Raw genomic sequence first — 24,471 nt, 5'->3', positions numbered from 1 at the left:
AAACAAACAAGACCGACGCTCTCCACGAAGATATGCTCAGTCGGATAAAATCGTTTTCAAACAAATTCTGAATATGAGCCTTTATCTCCTTCAATTCTATTGGTGTCATGTGATAGGGAGCAATTGACACCAGATTTGAACCTGACATTACCTTAATGACAAACTCTAGTTGGTAATCAGGTGGTAAACCCGACAACTCTTCTGGAACACATCGGGGAAATATCACACTGCTCGAATATCATCGAGTGTTGGAACTAAAATTTGAGTGTCGACTACATGAGCCAAGAAGGCCTCACACCCACGATCGATCATCCGCTAAGCTTTTATAGTTGATACAATCTTTGATTGGATTGACTTCTCGCTGGTCATTACTAACTTGGTACCATTATTCGCCCTGAGCTTAAGTTGTCTGGCTTTGCACTTCAAACTGGCATTGTTCTCAATTAACCAATCCATACCCAAGATCATGTCGAATTGTCTAAAAGGTAACTCCATCAAGTTTTCTAGGAAGCTCTAACCCTGAATTTCTACTAGGTATCATCGAAGAATCTTGTCAACTAGGATATCTTGACCTACAGGGCTCGATACTCGAATTCATACCTCTAAGTCTTCGACTGAGATTTTTATCTCTTGAACTAGGTAAGAGCATATATAAGAGTAGTAAGAGCATATATAAGAGTAGTACAAATTGGGATCTATCAATGTAGTAATTGGAATGGGGAATATTGTGAATGTAATTGATATCACGTCTACTACATCACACTCCTCTCGGGCTCTCTCCGTGTACTGTCTAGAGGCTACCCTCTGCTTTGCACCGACCACATATCTGGTTGTCCTTTTGCTCTACTATCCAGATGTAGTACTACCACATCTTCATGGTCCTCGACCTCTATGTACATATGGTGTTGATCTCTAGGTCGACTTTGGAGTCGCTCTTTAAACCCTCAAATAATCTCTACCAATATGGTATAAGAAGTCGCAACTAAAATAACCCCTCAATCCCTATTGACACATCCCTATATGACTCATCCCATACTGAGCACAAATAGGGTGAGTGAAGACATTCGTTTAATCACCGACACTAGCTCCTTTTTCCTGGAAAAAGTACATATCATCGGAATCGATGAAATGGGGGATGAAGGGTCACTGGATGTACCGCCTTTTTCTTGGAAAAAGCTTTGGCTTTTCATGGGACCCAGTTTTTTAATGTCGATAGCGTTTTTAGATCCTGGTAATTTAGAAGAGGATCTTCAAGGGAGCTATAGAGGGTTACTCTTTGATGTGGTTGTTGATGTGGGCCACGACAATTGGGTTGTTGGTTCAGCTGCTGTCGACTAGGCTTGGTGTGGCGACGAGGAGACACTTGGCTGAGCTGTGTAGAGAAGAGTATCCGACTTGTGCCAGGATGATTTTGTGGGTAATGGCGGAATTGGCTTTGATTGGAGCTGATATACTGGAAGTTATTGGAAGTGCTATTGCTATTAAGATTTTGGGTAATGGTGCTTTGCCTTTGTGGGCCGGTGTTGTTATTACAGCTTTTGATCGGTCAGTATTCTTATTGATTTTTGATGAATTATTTTCTTATTTCAAACTTTCACTAGTATTTTTTTTATTATATATGATCTCTTAATTTTGAAGAATTTAGAGCTATTTTAGTAAATATAAAACCCAATTTTGTCTGAGCAAATGATAAAAGTGAGACTTTTTAATGTTATAATTTTGTCAAGCCCTGACTAAGTTATTCCCGTACCTTCCTCTATGAAGTAGCTGGCTGTAACATCATAACTTGTTGAAGTACGACCACTTTTCTTTCTATGCCTTGTTTCAGTTTTATCTTCTTGTTTCTTGAAAACTATGGAGTGAGGAAGCTGGAAGCATTTTTTGCTGTCCTTATTGCTACAATGGCAGTCTCATTTGCTTGGATGTTTGGTCAAACAAAACCCAGTAGCACCGAAATTCTTCTTGGTGAGGCACTCGGTTCCATTGTTGGCTGTAGCAATTTCTTTCGTACCATATTGTGTAATTGACTGATGAGTGATATGATCAAATGGTTTGGTTTTTTCAGGTGTTTTGATTCCAAAACATAGCTCCAAATCCATCAAACAAGCTGTGGGAGTTGTGGGCTGCATTATTATGCCTCACAATGTATTCTTGCACTCTGCTTTTGTGCTATCACGTGAAATCGATCACAGCAAGGCCGATTGCAAGAAGCTCACAATTATTACTCAATAGAGTCGGCCACAGCACTTTTGATATCCTTTATAGTCAATCTGCTTGTCACAACTGTCTTTGCCAAGGCATTTTATGGCACAGAAATAGCCAGTAGCATTGGTCTTGTGAATGCTGGGCAGTATCTTCAAGAAAAATTTGTTGGTGGGGCATTCCCCATTATTTATATCTGGGCAATTGGGTTGTTAGCAGCCGGTCAAGGTAGCACTATTACCGGCACTTATGCAGGGCAGTTCATCATGGGAGGTTTCTTGAACTTGAGGCTGAAAAAATGGCTAAGAGCATTGATCACTAGGTGTTTTGCAATTATTCCTACTATGATAGTTGTCAACACACATTTTTCGTCCTACTAGGATTCAAACTCCTAAAAATATGATAGAATTTTAGGATTCAAACTCCTAAAAATATAATAAAATTTTGCTAGGATTCAAACTCCTAAAAATAGGATAGAGTTCTACTATTATTTAAATTCCTAAAGATAGGATCCACAAACACTATAAATAGCCATTGTAACTCACCATTTGAAGAGAGGATTTACACACAAAACACATAGGAAAGCACGGAAAATACAAAGGCAAAGTTGTTGTAAACGATTCGAAAAGGAAATAAAAGGTAGCATCTTTTTTTACATTGGTTCGTTCATTTCTCGCATGTGCACGTTATTTTTCTTGAGATTTGGTTCGAATAACCCAAAACGTGGGTTGCGCCGATGACTAAAAAAGGGTGGGATTTCAAAGTTTCGAACCTAGATCCACCCCCGAGGCGTGTTCATTTTTTTTAAAATATTTAATTCTCCCCCCTAAATCATTTTTTTCCTACTTTATTATTCTTGTTATATATGCATATTACTTTCTATTAATTTTATTATATATGTATATATGTTTTTTTATTAGTGTTATTATTATATATATATTTATATATTTCCTATTTTGCATGTATATATTACTTTTGATTTTCTTTTTTTATTATTATTATTTTACTTATATATATATATATGCTTTTACTTTTTTATATATTTTACTCATTTATTTATCTATTTTTATATTTATCCTATATTTTATGTTTTTATATTCTTTTACTTGTTTTATTTATTTATTTGCATTATCATTTTATTTTTATTTAGTTGTTTGTTGTGCATATATTAGTGTTATTGTTTTTTATTTTATATATTCTATTCATTTTATATTTACTTTATTTCTTACTTAATCTCCTTATTTTATTTGTTTTACTTTATTTATCATTTATTCATCTCTTCTAACCCATATTTTGACTTTTAAAGGGTATATTTGTAAATCTGTCAAAGGTAAGTAATTTTGGATCATTATTTTATCTTTTAATTTAACTTGTTATTTTTCTTAATTAAGACAACTGGAAATTACGTAGTACCGAAAGGGCGGTTCAAGGGTGCTAATCCTTCCTTGACCGTAACCGACTCCCGAGCCCGACATATTTCTGGTAAGACGCAGATCAGATAAGAAATAGGGTATCCGATCAACCCATTTATCTTTAAATAAATGATCGGTGGCGACTCCAATCCACATTTTTCAAGTCGAAGCCCAATTCCGGGGCCCAACCGAAAGACGGTTGCGACAGCTTGGCGACTCCGCTGGGGACGGTAAGTGAGTCAGGCTAAGGTAATTTTCAATTGTCTTTTTAACGAAAAGGGTAAGTTTAAATTTTAAGGTAATATTTTGATCCTTTTTACTTACTTTTGATTATTTTCGAGTAAATAGTTGGACTAATCGTTTTTTCATGATTTCAGCCTTCAAAGTTTTCTTTTTTTCATCTAAAGGCTCTATACTCGAGCTCCGAACCCGTTTTAAGTGGGGGTGAAAGCGACGCCTTCGTGTGAATTTATTCACCGTATGGGCCTAGCAAGTAGCCTTCGGGATTCATATACCTTATGCCTTCGTGTGAATTTATTCTCCGTATGGGCATAAGGGAATGTGTCCTCTCGAGTTTAACTTAGTCCACACAAGCCTGTGATGGGTTTAGGACTAACGGTCTGGTAGGCCCAAGGGAGCACCAGCAAGGAGAACTCGGGTACCGTTTTTTAGAACCTAACCCATGAGACTATGGAGAAATTAAGCCCACCCCAAAACCTCATTCCAAACCCTAGGATGCCGGAATTATTTCCTACTTTACTTTCTGTTCAAAGCATGTGAACTAGAAATTTATGCGGTTAGGACTTGTTCAAAATCAACTTGCGGGATAGAGATCATGTTCGGGTAGGAATAATAAGCATGTGAGGTAGGACTTTCATTTTTATGATCGTTTTTGATTATTTTTCACCTCACTAACTCTTTTCATCTTTATTTTATTTTATTTTATTTTCATCACTTGCATCATTCAAAAGAGGTCATTGATCCACTAAAACGTGTTTGTTAAAACTCGAATAATCTGAATCCATGGACAAAGGTGTTGTAATACAAGAGATGAAAATACAGAGGATAGTCTACAAGGCGACTATGTGTCACATTCAATCCTGAAGACATGGTACCCACAATTGAAGAGTATATCACTCTGCTGCATTATAAAGGACTCAGAATGAACCGGGTCTACATCAAGCACAATGAAAGCTTATCTTTGAAGAACTGACTGGTAGATGTTGCAGGGGTAGGATGAAGGTTATGTATCTTGGAAGTCCATTTGAACACGACAATGGCAAAATGATAGCTGAAATTGGAGACCATTGCTGGCGAATTCAAGAAACAGATTAATGAACTTCACATAGTTCCTATCAATTAAGGGCTCCAATGACGAATTCATTGGGAACATACTCAACAAAAGTAAATACTCGAGATGTGATCATTCAAGACTTCTTGGACCAGTATGAAAAATAACTCAACATTTTCACAGTTCATCTAGAGAGGCCGGAGCGGTTCGACAGGTTATTCAACCGGTGAAAGACGAAAGCAGAAGACTAGTCAACATGTTAGAAGCTGTCAGGATATTTTTGTCTCTTAAAAGATAAAACATTTTTGTCCCCAATAAGGATTATTCATAATAACATGCACATTTCTTGGATCAATACCTCGAACATTTCATGCATTCTTGCATTTTTGCATCTTCATCTACATTTTTAAGCATATTCATAAACATGAAATTAAGTCACGGATGATTCGATGAAGTGGTCTTAACCACATTACACCACATGAAAGTAAGATTTTAACAATTAAAGAAAAACTAAAATCAGTACAGGGGGAGCTGGATCAGTTGATTGTAGGACTAAGCCTGCCAGGATGATCTGAGAAAAGAGTGCCCATCTCCTAAGGGCTACGATGTTGAAGCTGTTGCCACATAAGGATTCCCAAAAATTCTTCTGAAAACTGTAAGGCGCTTGCCGAAGAAGGGGGCATGGCATATACCATTTGTACTTATAAGGATTGTTTTGTTTGAACACATCTTTTAAACGATTGAATTCATGTTACTTTCTAAGGTGGAGCAATTGAACAAATTTTAATCTTTAGTTCTTTGAATATTAAATGAATTAAGGATTCTTTTAATTCTTCAAGAATTATAGATTTTTGACATATGACAAGATTAGACATTTCTTACCCTGTCTCAAACCCTAGAATAAAATACCTTGATTCTTTACCCAAAATAACTCATGGTCATAACCAAAAAACCAAATTTTGACATTACCTCCATTTGAAATTCTTGAACATTACCTTTATCTTTTTGATACACCCATACCTTTCTTTGAGTCAATAAGATCACACAACTGTCTTTTTAGACTCAAAATTAACCTTTTTTACCATTAAAACCCAAGGCATTGAGTTGTTCATTTGAACATGAGCATTCTTCCAAGATACAATTTGGGACATATCGTCGGGAGCCTGAACATTGAGACATGATGGGAGCAAGGAGCAAAAAAAACAATTCATTTGAAATAATTCTATCATGCATTAATTGCACTGTTTTCATGTGAATAGAATTAATCCTGAAAATCTATCCCCCTGGGGATACTTCTTCTGTGAAGACTTACATGTATGAAATGATGAACGGCTTTCTTTCTTTATCCCTTCACAACAGGAGAAAATATATATCCCTTGCATCCCCTTTTGAGCCTATAGTATTTTTTTTCTTCTGATTCAACCCTAACCAAGGATCACCCTCCACACTGGGGGGCAAGGTGGAGAAAATCTGCTCACATGAGTGAAGACATTGATTCAGATGAGATACCGAAAGGTGAACCAAATGCCAAGTGCGATGATTCAATCAGAACAAAAAGGGCAAAAAGAAAAAAGAAAAGAAGCAAAAAAGGAAAAAACAAGAACAAAAAAGAAAGAACAAAAATAAAAAAAAGGGGACAAAAAGCACATGCAAAATTCCCTAAAGACAAATGGTGCATCAAGCTTCAAACTACGAGATTGATCAAGCACAATCATTCCCGAATCACTTCACTCGAAGATCATAGAGCATTAAGAGAAAGAGACATTTTGAGCAAGACAAGATTGAAAGCATCAAAATGAATTGATCCTTGGTTCAACACCCTGAAACACTTGTTTGGGCCTATTTATCATTTTCTTTCATAACCATGAACCCTGGCCTACATTACGTGCCTTAAAAGTCCTTTCTAATCATACATGGATTTCTAAACAGGAGAGACTATCTTCAGATTTCATCCCGCCCATCAGGATTAATCTTTGTTTGCAAAAAACAATGTAATTAATGTATGATAGAGAAAAATAACAAAGGGGGGTTCAAGACATAAATCCTGAATAACGTCTTGAAACCAAAGGAGGATTCGAGTTGAAAACCTGAAAAGGCGGCTCGAATATAAAAATTGTGCAACTGAGGCGATCACACAAATTCCTTGATAAGGCATCGCACAATCCGAGTGTGACAACGAAGGTTGGGAGTCAGAGAACACTTCCAGTAGAGAAGCATGCAAGCTACCCCATCAATCCTTTGAGCATCAAATACCAAACCTTTGAGCATCAAATGCCAAACCTTTGACCAAACACAATGACCTGAGACTTTTTATCTTTTCCTTACTTGACCATCTCTCAAAGATAGCTTTGATCTTGACACTTGTCAAATAGCTATAATTTATTGAAGGATTAACATTGTAATTAATTCTTTGATATCCAATGAACTCTAGTTTTATGATTCGTCTCAATTGTAAAACTGTGAAAGGGGCAATATTTTTAAAACTTGGGATTAAACATTTTTTGAAACTCTTTTAATTGATATTAAAAGAGAAAGAAAAACATTTTTTTTCAAACAAGACAGTCTCTCTAGAGTGGATCTTGGTAAATGACATGTGACTCTTAGACACAAAACTCATGCTCAGAATCAATGCTGAAGCAAGAAATGAGGAACATTTGGGGCATCTTTGAAGATTCAACATGAAATATTGGGGCATTTTTTTAGGCATCTTTGGGGATTCAACATCCTAATGCGAATTATCATGCCTTTTTCAAGAGATAAAATATAACCAATTCATGTTACATGCATCTTATGCATACATTTTAGAGCGTCATATCTATCATTTTCTTTCCACGTACATAATTTTTATAGCTTTAGAGTCAAGTTCGACTTCAAGACGAAGGATACTCGATTCAAAAGCACCTTTACAGATTGATGTCGGTTGCTTAGCTCAGCAGCAAGAAACTACACTTCAACCAACTCGACAGACAGAAAGATCGATATTCATTTTCAGATTCGACATTTCCAATATAAATTTTGTCTCGCTTGAGACAGTCTCATTTAATGCAGATGATTATCTCACTTGAGATTGCTTTTTTAAAACAGACTTTGTCTCACTTGGGACTGTTTTACTCGAAAGAAGATTTATTTCACTCATGATTGTTTTTCTTAAAACAAGATTTGTCTCGCTTGAGACCGTTTTCACTAGAAGAGTTTTGTCTATCTTGAGACAGTTTCCCTTGAAATAAATTTTGTCTCTCTTGAGACAGTTTCCCTTGAAACAAAATATTTGAATATGTTTTCTTTGAAACAAATTCCGTCTCCCTTGAGACAGTTTCTTTTGGAACTAAGTTTTGTCTCTCTTGAAACAATTTTCGTCTATCTTGAGACAGTTTCCCTTGAAACAAAACCTTTGAATTTATTTCCCCTAAAACAAATTTTATCTCCCTTGAGACAGTTACTCTTGAAACACAAAATCTTCAAATTTATTTCCCTTAAAACATAATTTTGTTTCCCTTGAGACCGTTTCTCATGAAACAACAGATATCTTTGAGATCGTTTCCCTTGAAACGAATTCTATCTCTTTCAAGGCAACTTCTTTTGAAGCATCATCTGAACCGTTACACTCAGCTCAGGCACATACTTGAGATGGTCGAGAAGCATTTCTCAAATCAAAAATAGAATGTGCACATCAGATTTGAACATTTGAAGAATTCAAGATCAGGGATCAAAATTTGAAGATTCAAGAATCAAGATTCCAGACAGGCAACTGGAGATCGAGATTTCTCTCCAGAGCCCCAAGATAACATATGTTGCATATGCATTTTAGGCACACCTAAGAGCATTGCATCCATAGCATCACATATATGCATAACTTTTTCAGGTTTTAGCTAGAGTCAATTTCAACTTCGCGGAGAAGGATATTGAACTCAAAGCGACACGATTTGCTCGAGAGTGGATTTCAACTTAACGACGAAGGATATCTAGCTCGAAGCCAAACTTCACAATAAAGGGGTCTCCACGGTTTCAACTTCACGGCGAAGGGAATTGTGTCCACCCGCAACATACAATACTTGGATTTCAACTTCATGATGAAGGATATTCAAGTCAAGGCTCAACTTCACAACGAAGGGGCCATCTGCGATTTCAACTCCACGAAGGAGGATATCGTGGCACTCGAGGCAACACAAGTTCAACTTCACAACGAAGGGACGGCTGGTTGTCAACAAACAATTTCTCAATTTCAGAGCCAATTTCAACTTCACAACGAAGGATATTGGACTCCAAACAACGCAAGTTCAACTTCACGACGAAGGGACCGCTGCCTGTCAACAACAACTTCTCAATTTCAGAGCCAATTTTAACTTCACAATGAAGGATATTGGACTTCAGACAACGCAAGTTCAACTTCACGACGAAGGGACCGCTGCCTGTCAACAACAACTTCTCAATTTCAGAGCCAATTTCAACTTTACAATGAAGGATATTGGACTTCAGACAACGCAAGTTCAACTTCACGACGAAGGGACCGCTGCTTGTCAACAACAACTTCTCAATTTCAGAGTCAATTTCAACTTCACAACGAAGGATATTGGACTCCAGACAACGCAAGTTCAACTTCACGACGAAGGGACCGCTGCTTGTCAACAACAACTTCTCAATTTCAGAGCCAATTTCAACTTCACAACGAAGGATATTGGACTTCAGACAACGCAAGTTCAACTTCGCGACGAAGGGACCGCTGCTTGTCAATAACAACTTCCCAATCTCAGAGCCAATTTCAACTTCACAACGAAGGATATTGGACTCCAGACAATGCAAGTTCAACTTCACGACGAAGGGATCGCTGCTTGTCAACAACAACTTTCCAATCTCAGAACCAATTTCAACTTCACAACGAAGGATATTGGACTCCAGACAACGCAAGTTCAACTTCACGACGAAGGGACCGCTGCTTGTCAACAAAATTTCATTCAAATTCAATTTCAACTTCATAACGAAGGATATTGGACTCGAGACAACACAAGTTCAACTTCACAACGAAGGGACGGCTGGTTGTCAACAGACAATTTCCCGGTTCCAGAGCCAATTTCAACTTCACGACGGAGGATATTGGACTTGGAACAATGCTACTTACTTGGATTTCAACTTCACGACGAAGGATATCCAACTCAAAGAAAGATTATCTGCCATCAAAATTGTCGAGTTCGACTCCATTCAGATCGATGACACATCAATCGCACTACTTTCCGGTTGCAGTCGAGGTTTTCAAGTCGAGAAGAGGACCTGGGTTAGCTGTGCCTTAGTGACAAGCAACCATTTTCAAACAACATAGCTTAAGTCAAGAAAAAGCTATCTGTCAATGAAGATTTCTGAGTTCGATTCTGATCCAAGGTCTTTAAACCAAGAAGAAGACCGAAGGGTAACGGGAAGCCACGTGCCGATTCAAATTTCGAACTACGGCTTTAATTTCATATCATTTCAAGATGAACTCGACTTCACGATGGAGGAGTCATCCGTAACTCAATTCGACAGGGAGTTATTGAAACATCAAAGTTAATTTTCAACACCACTGAATGAAAAGTGTGTCTTTTAATCTTTGCCCTATCCCCGTTACACGACTATGGGCAAAGAGGGGCAGCTGTCAACACACATTTTTCGTCATACTAGGATTCAAACTCCTAAAAATATGATAGAATTTTAGGATTCAAACTCCTAAAAATATGATAAAATTTTGCTAGGATTCAAACTCCTAAAAATAGGATAGAGTTCTACTATTATTTAAATTCCTAAAGATAGGATCCACAAGCACTATAAATAGCCATTGTAACTCACCATTTGAAGAGAGGATTTACACACAAAACACATAGGAAAGCACGGAAAATACAAAGGCAAAGTTGTTGTAAACGATTCGAAAAGGAAATAAAAGGTAGCATTTTTTTTACATTGGTTCGTTCATTTCTCGCATGTGCACGTTATTTTTCTTGAGATTTGGTTCGAATAACCCAAAACGTGGGTTGCGCCGATGACTAAAAAAGGGTGGGATTTCGAAGTTTCGAACCTAGATCCACCCCCGAGGGGTGTTCATTTTTTTAAAATATTTAATTCTCCCCCTAAATCATTTTTTTCCTACTTTATTATTCTTGTTATATATGCATATTACTTTCTATTAATTTTATTATATATGTATATATGTTTTTTTATTAGTGTTATTATATATATATATATTTATATATTTCCTATTTTGCATGTATATATTACTTTTGATTTTCTTTTTTTTTATTATTATTATTTTACTTATATATATATGCTTTTACTTTTTTATATATTTTACTCATTTATTTATCTATTTTTATATTTATCCTATATTTTATGTTTTTATATTCTTTTACTTGTTTTATTTATTTATTTGCATTATCATTTTATTTTTATTTAGTTGTTTGTTGTGCATATATTAGTGTTATTGTTTTTTATTTTATATATTCTATTCATTTTATATTTACTTTATTTCTTACTTAATCTCCTTATTTTATTTGTTTTACTTTATTTATCATTTATTCATCTCTTCTAACCCATATTTTGACTTTTAAAGGGTATATTTGTAAATCCGTCAAAGGTAAGTAATTTTGGATCATTATTTTATCTTTTAATTTAACTTGTTATTTTTCTTAATTAAGACAACTGGAAATTACGTAGTACCGAAAGGGCGGTTCAAGGGTGCTAATCCTTCCTTGACCGTAATCGACTCCCGAGCCCGACATATTTCTCGTAAGACGCAGATCAGATAAGAAATAGGGTATCCGATCAACCCATTTATCTTTAAATAAATGATCGGTGGCGACTCCAATCCACATTTTTCAAGTCGAAGCCCAATTCCGGGGCCCAACCGAAAGACGGTTGCGACAATAGTTGCTCTTATTTTCGATACTTCTGAATCAGCGCTAGATGTATTAAATGAATGGCTTAATGTGTTTCAATCGATTCAAATCCCCTTTGCTCTTATCCCACTTCTTTGTTTGGTATCCAAGGAGCAAGTCATGGGCACCTTCAAAATTGGTTTTGTGCTCAAGGTATGCTACCGCTAATGTCTTTGTTTTGTTGTCTAAAAGAATCGCTGTGCCAATGTTATACTATGCCACCATTTCTGTTTATGCTCTTAAACGTTTCCCGTCTCTCCTTTGCAGACAGTTGCATGGCTCGTGGCAATTCTGGTGATGTTGATTAACGGGTATCTTCTACTCGACTTCTTCTCCTCCCAAGTCACTGGTGTAATATTCACAAGTGTAGTGTTTGCGTTCATCGGCGGATATGTTGCGTTTATAATCTACCTTGTTTCTGGAGGTTTTACTTCATCTGCTTGTTACCCTCAGAATTACCTCTATCTCTTCTATGTTTCTTAGCCATGTGGGATTGTTTTGTTCTCATATTTTTACTCTTTAGACTTTTGGGATGATCTTCTATATTTCTTAGCCATGTGGGATTGTTTTTTTAAAAAAATTAAACCAAACATAGACTTTTGTTATGATTTTTTTAGCCCAAAATTTATTTTTTTGATTATAGTTATATAATTATATTTATTATTTAATATGTTTTACCTTAAATATTATGTTGTAGTTAATTTGAATCATTTTGTTTCACTTGATTTTATGGTTTTTAACTTATATAAGTTATGACTTTTTAAATATAACTTGTGATATAAAAAAATATTTTTTATTAAATATTTTTGGTATTTTTATTTAATTTTTTAAATAATTATGACTTCGTCTGGTTCTTCCGATCGATCGGACTGATTCGACCGGTTGAACTAATAAACTGATAGCATGACCGATTTACTAACCGGTCCGGTTGTGAAAACCATGATTTTTAAACGATGGATTGTGCTTTTCAAGTTTATTGGAAATTATTGATATGCGTGTACTTGTTCTAGTGTGTCCACCTATGCAATTCTGACTACTTTGATTTTAACCTGTTACAGGACCAGAACTCCATTCATCTGTTTATTTTATAGAAAGACAAAAAAATTGATGCTTTTGTTGATTGAGTTGTTTTCTAAGTACTAAATTTGAACTCTAGGAAGCAATGTTATTTTACTGTTCATTTATCGTTTCTGGTGTAATTTAAATTGGTCACCGAGCACCAACTACATAATAGGTTAAACAAATGCAAACGGGAGCTTTTGATGGACTTTTAATGCACACTTCAGACTTGCATATTAATTAAGAATTTTAAGACATCTTATGGAAATGTTTTGGAAGATCTCAGGTCCGCTCATCAACCTACATTCCTAATACCTCTGCAATTCTAAGTGTTCCTTTAGATCATTCAACTCTTTCAATATAAATTGTTTTCTTCCTTTAGATCATTCAAACTCTTTCAATATAAATTGTTTTCTTGACTAATTTTGCTAGCTGAACATCGAGTGAAGCCACCTGATACCTTCGCAAGTTATAAGTTGGTGCAATGGATACACAACAGTCTATTACAGTATGTGCATGCAAATTTTTTAATTTTTTTTAATAATTCATTAATAATAAAATGAATCAAAATTACAACGCATCAAAATGTAGAGAGAAATTTTGAGACAATAGTCACCAAAATAATCATACAAAAGAAAAATGTTAAACCTAAAGATACGAAGAGCGTTAAAATTTTTCCATTGAGAATGGCAACCAATATCAAAATCTAATAATCTTCATAAAAACTCATTGGCTCTGTCGAATAAGACGTTTTAAAAATGATACAGGAGTGGTGGCAAACCAAATAATCTAGCAGGCTACTTCGCTACACAATTCTGATTACATCGGCAAACAATCTTTTACCAAAAGTGGGAATTGATAAAAGAGAGAATCTGACTATAATTGACTACTAACAAAACCAATTAAAAAATAAATATCGTGATAATTTTTTTACGATAACCAAAACTACTGCAAAAATATACAAAAAAATATATTAAAAACAATAAGGATCGTGTTACATGAGTATAAAAAACTCCTGCCACTAAAACAAAAAAAACATGTTACAAAGAATAATCTTTATTTAAAATTAAAAAAAAACTAAAAAGAAATATAAATAAAAAATAAATAATTAATAATTATCGACGATCGACGGTCAATAAATTGACGCCTCGGCCGACAAAACAAAATGTGTGGACATTTATTATTAAAAAATTTTAGGGGAAAAAAATGACGTGAAGAAAACGCCAGAAGACCCAGGCATCAGAAGACTACTATTAATTTATTTTTCTCATCAAGAATTAAGAGATCAAAGCAAAAACACCCCAAGAATCCCAGAATTCACAGGCTGCATTAAGGTACAATTTCTTCTTCTTTCTGTTAACTTTTTAATGTTCTTTTACTGTGGCATATCTGTTTACTGCTCACTTTTAATTTTGATATATGCATTTTGGTGCTAGTTTAATTTCCCTTCTTTTTAGGAAGTCTCACGTGCAGCAATTTAATGTACGATTAAGAAAACACACTATCGGTTTTGTTATTATTTTTTTAATAAAATCAGTAAAAATTACCAAAAATATTATTATTTCTACCGGTTTTGTTATTATTGAGAGTTTTACCGGATTTGGTAATATATCCGGTAAAAAAATAATGTTTTAGGTAGTGTTTTACCTGATATATTACAAAACTCGATAAAACGCTCAATAATATTTTAAGTAGAAATAATAATATTTCCGACAATTTTTTACCGGTTTTGTTAAGAAAAACAAAATCAATAGCTCATTTCCTTAAGGACGCCGTTAGGTTTTTTTTCTGACATACAAAATTTGAGGTTTTGAAACAAAATGAAGAACAGAAAAATAAAATGAGCTTTAAGAGGATATTATTACTCTGAAGTTACTGACTTGCTGGAATTGGTCAAAACATAATGGTTAAAGAAAGTTTCTAAAACCTTACACCTTATGAAATGTTTGTTTGAATCTTGTCATCTCAATGCGATAACATAAATTTGTTTGTTTTATCAATATCCCAGTTCAGATGGGACTCAGATGATTGATTATTTCTGTTTTTCACCCTCTGCTCCTCTTTCTTATTTGTGGTCTTGCTTGACTTTTTTTTCTTCCAGAAACTGATCATATGGAGATGTCTTTGTTAAAAGCACTTCTTAGTAACATTTCCTTGTTTTTAAAATTGTCATACCTTGAGAAAATTAACTCAGAACCAATTTGGAAGTACTACCGACGAGCAAAAGAGATATTAAAACTGTTGAAGCACATCATTCTTAATGCAATCACTGGTTCAGACATTACTTCTGATGAAGTGCTTAGCAAGGCATTTGAAGAATTGTGTCCCTCTGTACAAGAATTGCTGGAGAAATTTGAAACCTGGCAACCCCTTTTGAGTAAAGTTTATTTTGTAAGTTGCAAGTTATAATTTCAGTTTGCTACTTTACTTTGCAATTTTATCGTATTTGTAATAGCTGGTAGAAACACCTCAACTAACCTTTCTAGCATTGACAGTACTCCTCATATGATAAAGATTTGATCAATTACTCTTGACAGCATTAGTATTTTCTTCCATGATGCTTCTTGTTGATTATTGTTGTCATCGTACACTAATTTTTTATGGAATAACTTATCAGGTGTATGTTCTGCACGTTTGATCAGACAGAGAACTTTGTCTTGGTTCCCGTAAAGAGTAATTATTAGAATGCGTAGCTTTTGGAATAAGTTTATCCCCCAAGTATGATTCTTGAATGTTCGATCACATTCAGGTGGAGAATTGCTTTGTTGGATGCCTTATAGAAAATAGTATCATAGAGAATAGAATTTGCCAATGAAACTATTAGTCAATTACTTAGATAACCACCTTATCTTCCATTTAATGTCTAGGTTCTGAAAGTTGAGTTCTTATTATCAAAGATTCAAAATTCCAGCGTGGACATATTCCAGTTCTTGAAGTCTTCCAATCAGCGTCTTCCTAATGATTTGAGCTCTACAACTCTTGAGGTAATTTATGCCCAAAATTATTGAGGGTTTTACTTTTAGTAAAGCTTGTACTTTTATTTTTGTGTTTATTAGTAGATTATAATTCATATATAATTATCATATTCTCTCAACGATTAGCAAAGGGTTTTTACTAAGATGAGAAGTCATCTATCAGAGAGTGAATGGAAATATGGCATTACAATTTTGAGATGTGAGAAAATAAAGAAATGTCTTCTTGATTTGATTTATAAGTTTAAAGAATGCTAAAGAGGATTCCACTTTTCAGGAGGTCTAACAATTGGCATGATTGATCACAGCACTGCTTGCAGAAAATTAAGCATGTAGGATATGAGCAAACATCGTCTTTCATTATTGAAGCCATAAGGGATCAACTGGATAGTCCTGGATCAAGCTCAGAAATTCTAGTGAAGATTGCTGAGAGCTTAAGCTTGAATTCAAAACAGGAGACTCTGATAGAGGCTATGGCCCTTGAAAAGTTGAAGGAGAATGCTGAAGTAGCTGAACAAATTGTAGAAGTTGAGTTCATTGGTCAACTTATTGATCTTGTAACTCGCATGCATAGTCGCCTTGTCTTAATAAAACAATCTCAGACCTGTAGCCCAGTTCTTATACCTCCTGAGTTTATCTGTCCCCTTTCCCTAGAGCTAATGGCTGATCCAGTGATTGTCGCATCAGGACACACCTATGACCGGGATTTCATCAAGAAATGGATTGATCTTGGGCTGACTGTGTGCCCCCAGTCACGGCAGACTTTGGCTCATACCATTTTTATACCTAATTACACAATGAAGGCACTGATTGCAAATTGGTGTGAGTCAAACAATGTGAAGTTGCTTGGTCCCATTAAGTCCATGAGTTTAGATCAGCCCTGTCCTCTTCTTGAAACCGAGGTTAAGAAGCTGGTTGATGCCTTGAAGAGTCCGTCAATTGAAACTCAAAGTGAGGCCACGGCTCATCTCAGGTTACTTACCAAGCAGAGTAGGGACAATCGGATTAAAATAGCAAGATGTGGGGCGATTAGCTTGTTACTTGATTTACTTTATTCACCCGATATAAAGACTCAGGAAAATGCAGTTACATCACTGCTCAACTTATCAAATATTGATAGCAACAAAACAGCTATTATGAACGCAAATGCAATTGACCCTCTGATTCATGTGCTTGAGACAGGAAGTCCTGTTGCTAAAGAAAACACGGCTGCCGCTCTTTTCAGCCTTTCAGTCCTCGAGGAAAACAGAGTCAAAATCGGAAGGTCTGGGGCGATCAGGCCTCTTGTTGATATGCTGAGGAAGGGTACCCCTAGGGGAAAGAAAGATTCAGCAACAGCCTTGTATAATCTGTCAAGATTTCATGAAAATAAGGCTCGAATCGTGCAGGCTGGTGCCATAAGATATCTTGTGGATTTGATGCAACCATCGGCCGGGATGGTTGATAAGGCAGTATTTCTTTTGGCAAAGCTTGCTACAATTTATGAAGGAAGGACTGCAATTGGGGAAGAGGGTGGGATCATTCCTGTGCTGGTTGAGGTTGTGGAATTGGGTTCAGAAAGAGGAAAGGAAAATGCGGCTGCTGCACTTCTACTTCTCTGTACATACAGTAATAGGTATTGCAATTTGGTGTTGAAAGAAGGAGCTGTTCCACCATTACTGGCATTGTCCCAGTCTGGCACCCCCAGAGCTAAAGAGAAGGTGATACTGCTTCTGGTCTTCGTTTTTTATTTTTCAATCAATTCCTTTCTTTTAACCCTGAAAAATTAAACAACATAAAGCTGATGTTTGTTGCAGGCACAGGCACTTCTGAGCTTCTTCCGAAACTACCGACATGGTAATGCTGGAAGAGGCTGAATGTATTGCAGTGAGCTTGCCAGCATGGGTTGGGATGAGTGAATAATCTTTGTTCCATTCACCATATTTGTTTACTCGTTATTTTTCATACACTACTAAACAATTTGACTGATTTCATGATTTGTAAACTGTGCTTCTTGTCCAATACCATGAATTTAGTGATCTGTTTTCCTTGTTTAAACTACTCACCAGCTCTCAAAATCCTTTCTTTATAATATACTCGGTGAACAAAAGTTAACTCTTCAAAATTGTTTATTATATATGGATTTATAGATCTTAATGCAGTGCTACAACTTACAAGTGTTTTATAAAGAAATTGAATACAGCTCTAGAGAAGTTTACTTTCAAGGTGAGAGATTATACTAGTATATTATCTTTTATACCAGAATAACAAGATTAAAGCAATGGATTGTGATAGACAAAATAGGTTGTACAATGATTATAAGTAGTCTAGGAAATAAATTTGAACATCAAATTTGCTTTTCTTGTCCGTTCACTCTTACTATTTTCCACTCATCATTCTTAATTTGCGATGAGGAGAACCTATTGAGTAGTTTTAATGATAAAAGAAAATTTTATTTTTATTAGAGAACTCACATTCGAATAGCTACGTCTGCATAGTATGCATCTACCATGTAATCACCTGAAACTATTAAAAAAAATTATAAGTCATGGGTAGTACATGTTGACAAATTCATTATCTAACTGTATGCTCCGTATTTTTTTATTAATTTTTTAGACTGCCTGTTGAATGATCACCATTGTCAACCGCCATTGTTTGCTAACATAAGATCCAGATGTATTTGAATACAATACTGTTGAATCAATCAAATGAGATACATTACTAAGATAAATTCGATGAAATTATTTTTGATAAATCATCAAGTTTGATTGACGATTGATAAAGGTTAAAGAAACAAGATTTGACTTTGAATGGCTGAATGTCCTATAAAGATCCATCAAAAATTGAAAATGCAGGGTTAAAGAAGGTGATCCAGATTAACGTGATAATTAGGACATTCACAAGACAAGGAACTAATGTATCGTACTTGATTAACGTGATAATTAGGACATTCACAAGGAAGGAACCAATGCATCGTACTTGTCCCAAAGCAACTTCAGCTTGGTGAAGTAAGTAGAATAAAAAAGATCCCTTACACAAATATAGCAATTTCTCTGTACAGAGAGAAAATGTAACAACTATCAATGTAACATACAATACGAATAGACATATCCGTATACATCAATATGTCATAATTATTATATTAAAATCATAACATGGTAAATGATAATATATATATATATATATTATTCATGTTTAACCATAAATTATAGATCATTTATAATCATATATTCAGACAATATAATAAAAATTAAATAGGATAATTTAAGTAATATCATAATTTCATAACAACAATGTATTAGGATAAGCATAAGAATAAGCAAAACACCCATTAACTTACTGCTTTTTTCTTTTAATTTTTCTTTTCTTTCTTTTCTTTTTTTCCGTACGCACGTTTTTCAGCTAGCCTTTGGCGTAGTATTATATTTTTGTAAGAATCAAATTATAAATAAATATGAAAAACTAACCAGATTAATCATGTCAAATCATCAAAAACAAAATATTAGATTTGCAGAAACGTACCTGAATTAATTGATAGATTGAAATCTTTGAGTCTTTCTTTGGTTGTGATCTTCCAAGAAGATAGGTTTTCTCTTGCTGTAAAAACTCTCTGATGGAGATAAGAGTCATACAAGTTAATCTATTTCTCGGGGACCACTACCTCTTTATATAGATTGAATATTAGGTCAATCTTTTAAGTATTTATAATTTTGTCCCTCATCAAATTATAAATATAACTTATGGTATCTACACTTTGATTCCATGACACTTTACATATAACAAATGTAACATAATTGGTGACTTAATTTTGTGTCATACTTTATGATAACATTGTACATTATACATATGTGCCCAAAAATATAGATTTTAATCCAACAATCTCCTACTAGGGCAATATATGTTTCCTAAAATGTACAACCTTAAGAGCTCAAAATTTGCTATCATATATTAAGTATTCTATAACAATCTCGTCCATCAACTATATCCATATAGAATCAAAGTGGCCTTTGCCATATTTATCATGACTAGACCCATCAATTGTCATGTATACAAACACAGTCAAATGACATAGATCAATCATGAAGAATAGCATGGAAATTACATGCAATGTATATCGCACATGTCTATTTTCAACTAGTCCTCTTTAAACATTAGTGAGATCAATTTTTACCAAAACCAAAGTGGATAAACCAAAACAAACTTTATTTCTACACAAATTAACTTTAACATAAATATCCTTAAATTGAAGTAACTAAAATTGTGTCTATAACAAACGAGCATTAATATTACAAACTCCCACTAAAATTGAATATCTTTAAATGATATTACACCCACATGAGTAGTGTGCTCATGAAAGACCTTAGTTGACAGTTCTTTAGTAAGTGCGCAGTTATGAGTTTGTACCAACATGATCTATAAACACATAATCACTCTGAATTTTCTTTAACAAACATATACATAATGTCTATGTGCTTAGACTTAAGGTGTTTCTGTTATATATTGAATAAAGGACTATAATGTAGTTGTCACAAAATAAACTCAAGTGGTCTTTCTTATTAATCCATAATTAGCAGTTCACATGACAAAATATTGCATCCATATTTCAATAAGCTGGAGTCCATAAACCTGGTGATCTCTTAATTACTAGACTTTTGATATGTGAGCATGTAACATTTTTGTTCTTAAATGTATTGTATGGATCAATTTGTCTACTATCCAATGATCTATACCCAAATTGCTTAAATATCTGCTTAATATCCTAAAATCATACGATATGTCTGAATGTGTATAAACCTGAGGATACATTAAATTCTTTATTTATTTTTGAAGTGTAATGAACCTTTTACATTTCCTTAGTTTCAAAATCAGCATTAGAGCATTGATCAAGACTAAACTTGGTTCCTTTAGCAATAAGGGGTATTATTTGGTTTACTCCCAGTAAACTTATATATAGTATATACAATTATCAATCAAATTCATCTCAAAACCAAACGAGATAATCATTTGATAAACTTTGTTATACAATTAACGGTAGTCATATTAAACTCATAAATGGATTTCTATAATTTGCATATCATTAGTTTTGTATCATTATATACAATTTTCTAATTGCACTGTATAAAATATTTCATCATTGTTATCATTGAGAAACAAAATTTTGAAATCTAACTTATGAAACACAAAATCAAATATGAGAAACAAGTATCATATTATCCTGAAAGAGTTTTTCAATGAAATCAAAGAGAAAGTGTTGAAAACATTTTTTATGTTTCGATATAACAAATTAAATGTTATTGAATTTTAAGATTTTACATCATTTTCAAAGTATATTCGATTCAATTATTCGAATATCAAAATATTACTCCAAGTTTTTCAAAGTTCAATTTAAATCCTTACTAGAGGAAAAAATTGTGTTTTATACTTAAAATACTTTTGAAACAATTTTCACAAAGTATTTCGACCCAAAATCGAGCCAAAAATCAAATTTACAAAGTGATGTACCGATGCACTACATTGATGCATCGATGCACACCCATTTCGGATGCATTTTGTGTACCCGATGCACAAGCCATGCATCGATGCACTCTTGAATATTCTGAACATCGAATGCATTTTGTGTACCGATGCACAGACCATGAATCGATGCACTCCAGGCTCATTTGAAATATCGAATGTAATTAGTGTACCGATGCACCCCTAGTGTACCGATGCACTAAGTCTTATAACGGTCGAAATATTTGAATTTTACACATAGTGTACCGATGCAACTTGGCTATGCATCGATGCACACACGCTCCCAACTGTTTTATTAATTGTTTCCACATAGTAACGACTCTATTGACTCCACTAATGATTCCCAATGTTCAAACCTGATCCAAGGAGTATTTAAATAAGCTTAGGAGCCATTGATTAACAACAACTAAGAAGAGAAGCTAGAGAATCAAAGAGAAAGCATCAAACCTCAAGTTTGAGCATTTCAAACCTATTTTTCATTCAATATTCATTTTGCTTTCAAGAACACCATTTGTGTTCTATTGTATTTATTTTTTAGTATTCTTTCTTTGTTCTAGAATTGTGCAAACATCTTACCTTGTGAGGTTTTCTTGTAAGTTTGCAAATTTGTGTATTTCTCTTTGGGAGAGAGTGTTCTCAATAATTTGGGGTATAATTCTTGAGGGAGTTGTAAGGTTACTCTTTGTCCTCAAAAGAAATAACAAATTAGTGGATTTGTTGGAAAATACTTAGTGTGGATAGCTAAGGTAGAGGACATAGACTTTGGTTGAGAAAGTTGAACCACTCTAAGTCGTTGTGCAATTATTTTCAATTTTCTACAAAAGCTTCCACCAAAATTTTTATTGCCAATTCACCCCCTCTTGGCCGATTCTTCGATCGATTAACTCAATAATTGGTATGAAAGCCTCACTCATTTGAAGGTTTAATCGCCTTTTGAGTCAATTCGGGAAAAGTTATATCGATATTCAAGTCATCAATGGTCTTCACTTTAAACTCCGACTTCGGTCTTGATTCTATGCCCATCAATAAGCCTCCTTACTTCAGTGGAGCTAATTATTCTTATTGGAAGAATATAATGAGGTACTTCATTCAAGAAAGTGACATGGGAGCATGGAATATCATAGAAGATGGATACTTCATTCCTTCCACTCATTCAAGATTGTGGAGTGAAGCAAAGACAAGAATGTTCCAGCTCAACTCAAAGGTTATCCACATTATTTTTTGTGCTCTTGGACCAGATGAATACGGGAGAGTTTCATCTTGTACAACCGCCAAGGAGATATGGGATAAACTTAAAGTCACTCACGAAGGCACAGATGAAGTAAAAGAATCTAAAATTAGTCTTCTAACTCATAGTTATAAAAATTTCAGGATGAAACCGGATGAAGATATCAAAGCTATGACAGATAGATTTTCCACGATTGTTAATGGTCTCAAATCATATGGAGAGATCATTCCAAACGAAAAGCTTGTGAGGAAGTTAGTTTACTCTCTTCCAAAATCTTGTCAATCAAAGAAGACGACAATCATCGAGGCTAAAAACTTAAAGTCTTTAACTCTCGAAGAGTTAATTGAATGATGCTTCAATATGAGGTAGACCTCGAGAAGATTGACGAGACAAAGAAGGAGAAGGAGAAAAAGAAGAACGTGGGAGTTGCTCTCAAATCCACAAGAGATTAGAGTGATTCAGATGAAGATGATCATGACGAGGAAATGGCATTATTTGCCAAACGGTTCAGAAAATTAATGAGGCCCAAACAGAGGAAGAAAATTCAAACGAAATGAAGGCTTCAAACGAAAATAATATCATATCCAAGACCAACAATGATCTTGAAAGTAAAATCAAAGATTTGCAAATCAAACTAAATAAGTTTGAAAAGAAAATACTGATTTGCATAATTTAGTTTCAAGAGTAAATGATGATCATCAAAAGAAAATTGACGATCTTAAAGCTTCTTTTGATAAAGTTGGACCAAAACGTTTTGAAAATGAAGAAAGTTCAAAATCCAACTTTGTTAGAAAAAGTTTAAAAAACTACAATAATAGAGGTCCCCGAAGAACCTCTAATAGAAAAATCATTAGAAGTATATGGGTTCCTAAAGAACTCATTACTACTAAAGATAAGGATATCCTACATAAATGGATACCTAAGGGGACTAGAATTTTGGAGACTAATGAATATGGACCCAAAAGAAATTGGGTACCAAAAATAAAAAGTTAATCTATGTTTGTAGGAAAATGAGCATTGCTACAAGGCACGAGAAACAAGTTCAAACTCATGGTACCTTGATAGTGGATGCTCAAAACACATGACCGGAGACAAGAGTCAGTTCATAGAGTTTAACGACAAAAATGGAGGAGAGGTGACTTTTGGCGATAACTCAAAAAGTCACATCGAAGGTATAGGTACTATAGGTAATACCTCTTCCATACAAATAGAAAAAGTATTATATGTGAATGGGTTAAATCATAATCTATTGAGTATTAGTCAATTTTCTGATAAAGGATACAATGTTTTATTTGAAACAAAATGGTTGTAAAGTCATTGGCATTGCATCTAATCAGATTATGCTTGTTGGACATAGAATATGAAACATTTACATGGTGCATTTAGATTCATTAAATATGACTAATTTATGCCTAGTTTCTAAGGATGAACATGATAGCTGGTTATGGCATAGGAGAGTAGGACATACTAGCATGAGTATTCTACAACGACTAATTCAAGGAGATTTAATAAGAGGGTTGCCTAAGCTGAAATTTGATAATGATAAAACCTGTGATGCTTGTGCTAAAGGAAAACATAGAAGAGCTTCCTTTAAATCCATTAATGATGTATCAACTAGTAGAGTATTACAATTGATTCATATAGATCTTTTTGGGCCAATTAGGACTATTAGCTTGGGTGGAAAAATATATTGTTTTGTATTGGTAGATGACTATTCTAGATATACTTGGGTTCTATTCTTAAGTACTAAATATGAAGCACTAGAAAAATTCATCACGTTTTCAAAAGTAATCCAAAATGAAAAATGTTACTCTGTAACTAATGTTAGGGGTGATCATGGTACTGAATTTGAAAATCTTGGATTTACTGAGTTTTGTAATTCTAATGGTATTAACCATAATTTTTCAGCACCTAGAAC

The 24,471-nt window shown here is 34.4% G+C and overlaps 3 protein-coding genes across 3 annotated transcripts; all 3 read left to right on the top strand.

The window, feature by feature from the left end:
- The first annotated feature begins 1,020 nt into the window (after positions 1-1,020).
- Positions 1,021-2,263, top strand: LOC120121543 (metal transporter Nramp4-like). The gene is made up of 4 exons (XM_039140875.1): positions 1,021-1,152; positions 1,241-1,545; positions 1,829-1,965; positions 2,066-2,263. Exons 1-4 carry the CDS (start codon positions 1,021-1,023, stop codon positions 2,230-2,232), a joined length of 741 nt encoding a protein of 246 aa, XP_038996806.1. The 3' UTR covers positions 2,233-2,263.
- A 130-nt stretch (positions 2,264-2,393) lies between these two features.
- On the top strand, positions 2,394-12,284 carry LOC120121542 (metal transporter Nramp3-like). Its single transcript, XM_039140874.1, has 3 exons — positions 2,394-2,553; positions 11,794-11,954; positions 12,069-12,284. Exons 1-3 carry the CDS (start codon positions 2,469-2,471, stop codon positions 12,282-12,284), a joined length of 462 nt encoding a protein of 153 aa, XP_038996805.1. The 5' UTR covers positions 2,394-2,468.
- Positions 12,285-14,146: 1,862 nt separating this feature from the next.
- Positions 14,147-17,704, top strand: LOC120121651 (U-box domain-containing protein 4-like). Its single transcript, XM_039140966.1, has 5 exons — positions 14,147-14,194; positions 14,968-15,251; positions 15,728-15,844; positions 16,153-17,532; positions 17,629-17,704. Exons 2-5 carry the CDS (start codon positions 14,973-14,975, stop codon positions 17,686-17,688), a joined length of 1,836 nt encoding a protein of 611 aa, XP_038996897.1. The 5' UTR covers positions 14,147-14,194; positions 14,968-14,972; the 3' UTR covers positions 17,689-17,704.
- Positions 17,705-24,471: the final 6,767 nt, after the last annotated feature.

Source organism: Hibiscus syriacus, unplaced genomic scaffold (genome assembly GCF_006381635.1).
Source record: "Hibiscus syriacus cultivar Baekdansim isolate YM2019G1 unplaced genomic scaffold, ASM638163v2 tig00110377_pilon, whole genome shotgun sequence".
Taxonomy (NCBI): Eukaryota; Viridiplantae; Streptophyta; class Magnoliopsida; order Malvales; family Malvaceae; genus Hibiscus; species Hibiscus syriacus.
This window is presented reverse-complemented; position numbering and strand designations above follow the sequence as displayed.

What these genes read in the sequence shown, in the direction of transcription:
- LOC120121651 (XM_039140966.1), top strand. Translation starts at nt 14,973, where the DNA reads ATGGAGATGTCTTTGTTAAAAGCACTTCTTAGTAACATTTCCTTGTTT. An exon ending in TTTTGAGTAAAGTTTATTTT is followed by an intron (nt 15,252 to 15,727) that starts GTAAGTTGCAAG and finishes TTTAATGTCTAG; the next exon opens with GTTCTGAAAGTTGAGTTCTT. An exon ending in TGAGCTCTACAACTCTTGAG is followed by an intron (nt 15,845 to 16,152) that starts GTAATTTATGCC and finishes CACTGCTTGCAG; the next exon opens with AAAATTAAGCATGTAGGATA.
- LOC120121543 (XM_039140875.1), top strand. Translation starts at nt 1,021, where the DNA reads ATGACTCATCCCATACTGAGCACAAATAGGGTGAGTGAAGACATTCGT. An exon ending in GTTATTACAGCTTTTGATCG is followed by an intron (nt 1,546 to 1,828) that starts GTCAGTATTCTT and finishes GCCTTGTTTCAG; the next exon opens with TTTTATCTTCTTGTTTCTTG. An exon ending in TAGCACCGAAATTCTTCTTG is followed by an intron (nt 1,966 to 2,065) that starts GTGAGGCACTCG and finishes TGGTTTTTTCAG; the next exon opens with GTGTTTTGATTCCAAAACAT.
- LOC120121542 (XM_039140874.1), top strand. Translation starts at nt 2,469, where the DNA reads ATGGGAGGTTTCTTGAACTTGAGGCTGAAAAAATGGCTAAGAGCATTG. An exon ending in AATTATTCCTACTATGATAG is followed by an intron (nt 2,554 to 11,793) that starts TTGTCAACACAC and finishes TTGCGACAATAG; the next exon opens with TTGCTCTTATTTTCGATACT. An exon ending in AAATTGGTTTTGTGCTCAAG is followed by an intron (nt 11,955 to 12,068) that starts GTATGCTACCGC and finishes TCTCCTTTGCAG; the next exon opens with ACAGTTGCATGGCTCGTGGC.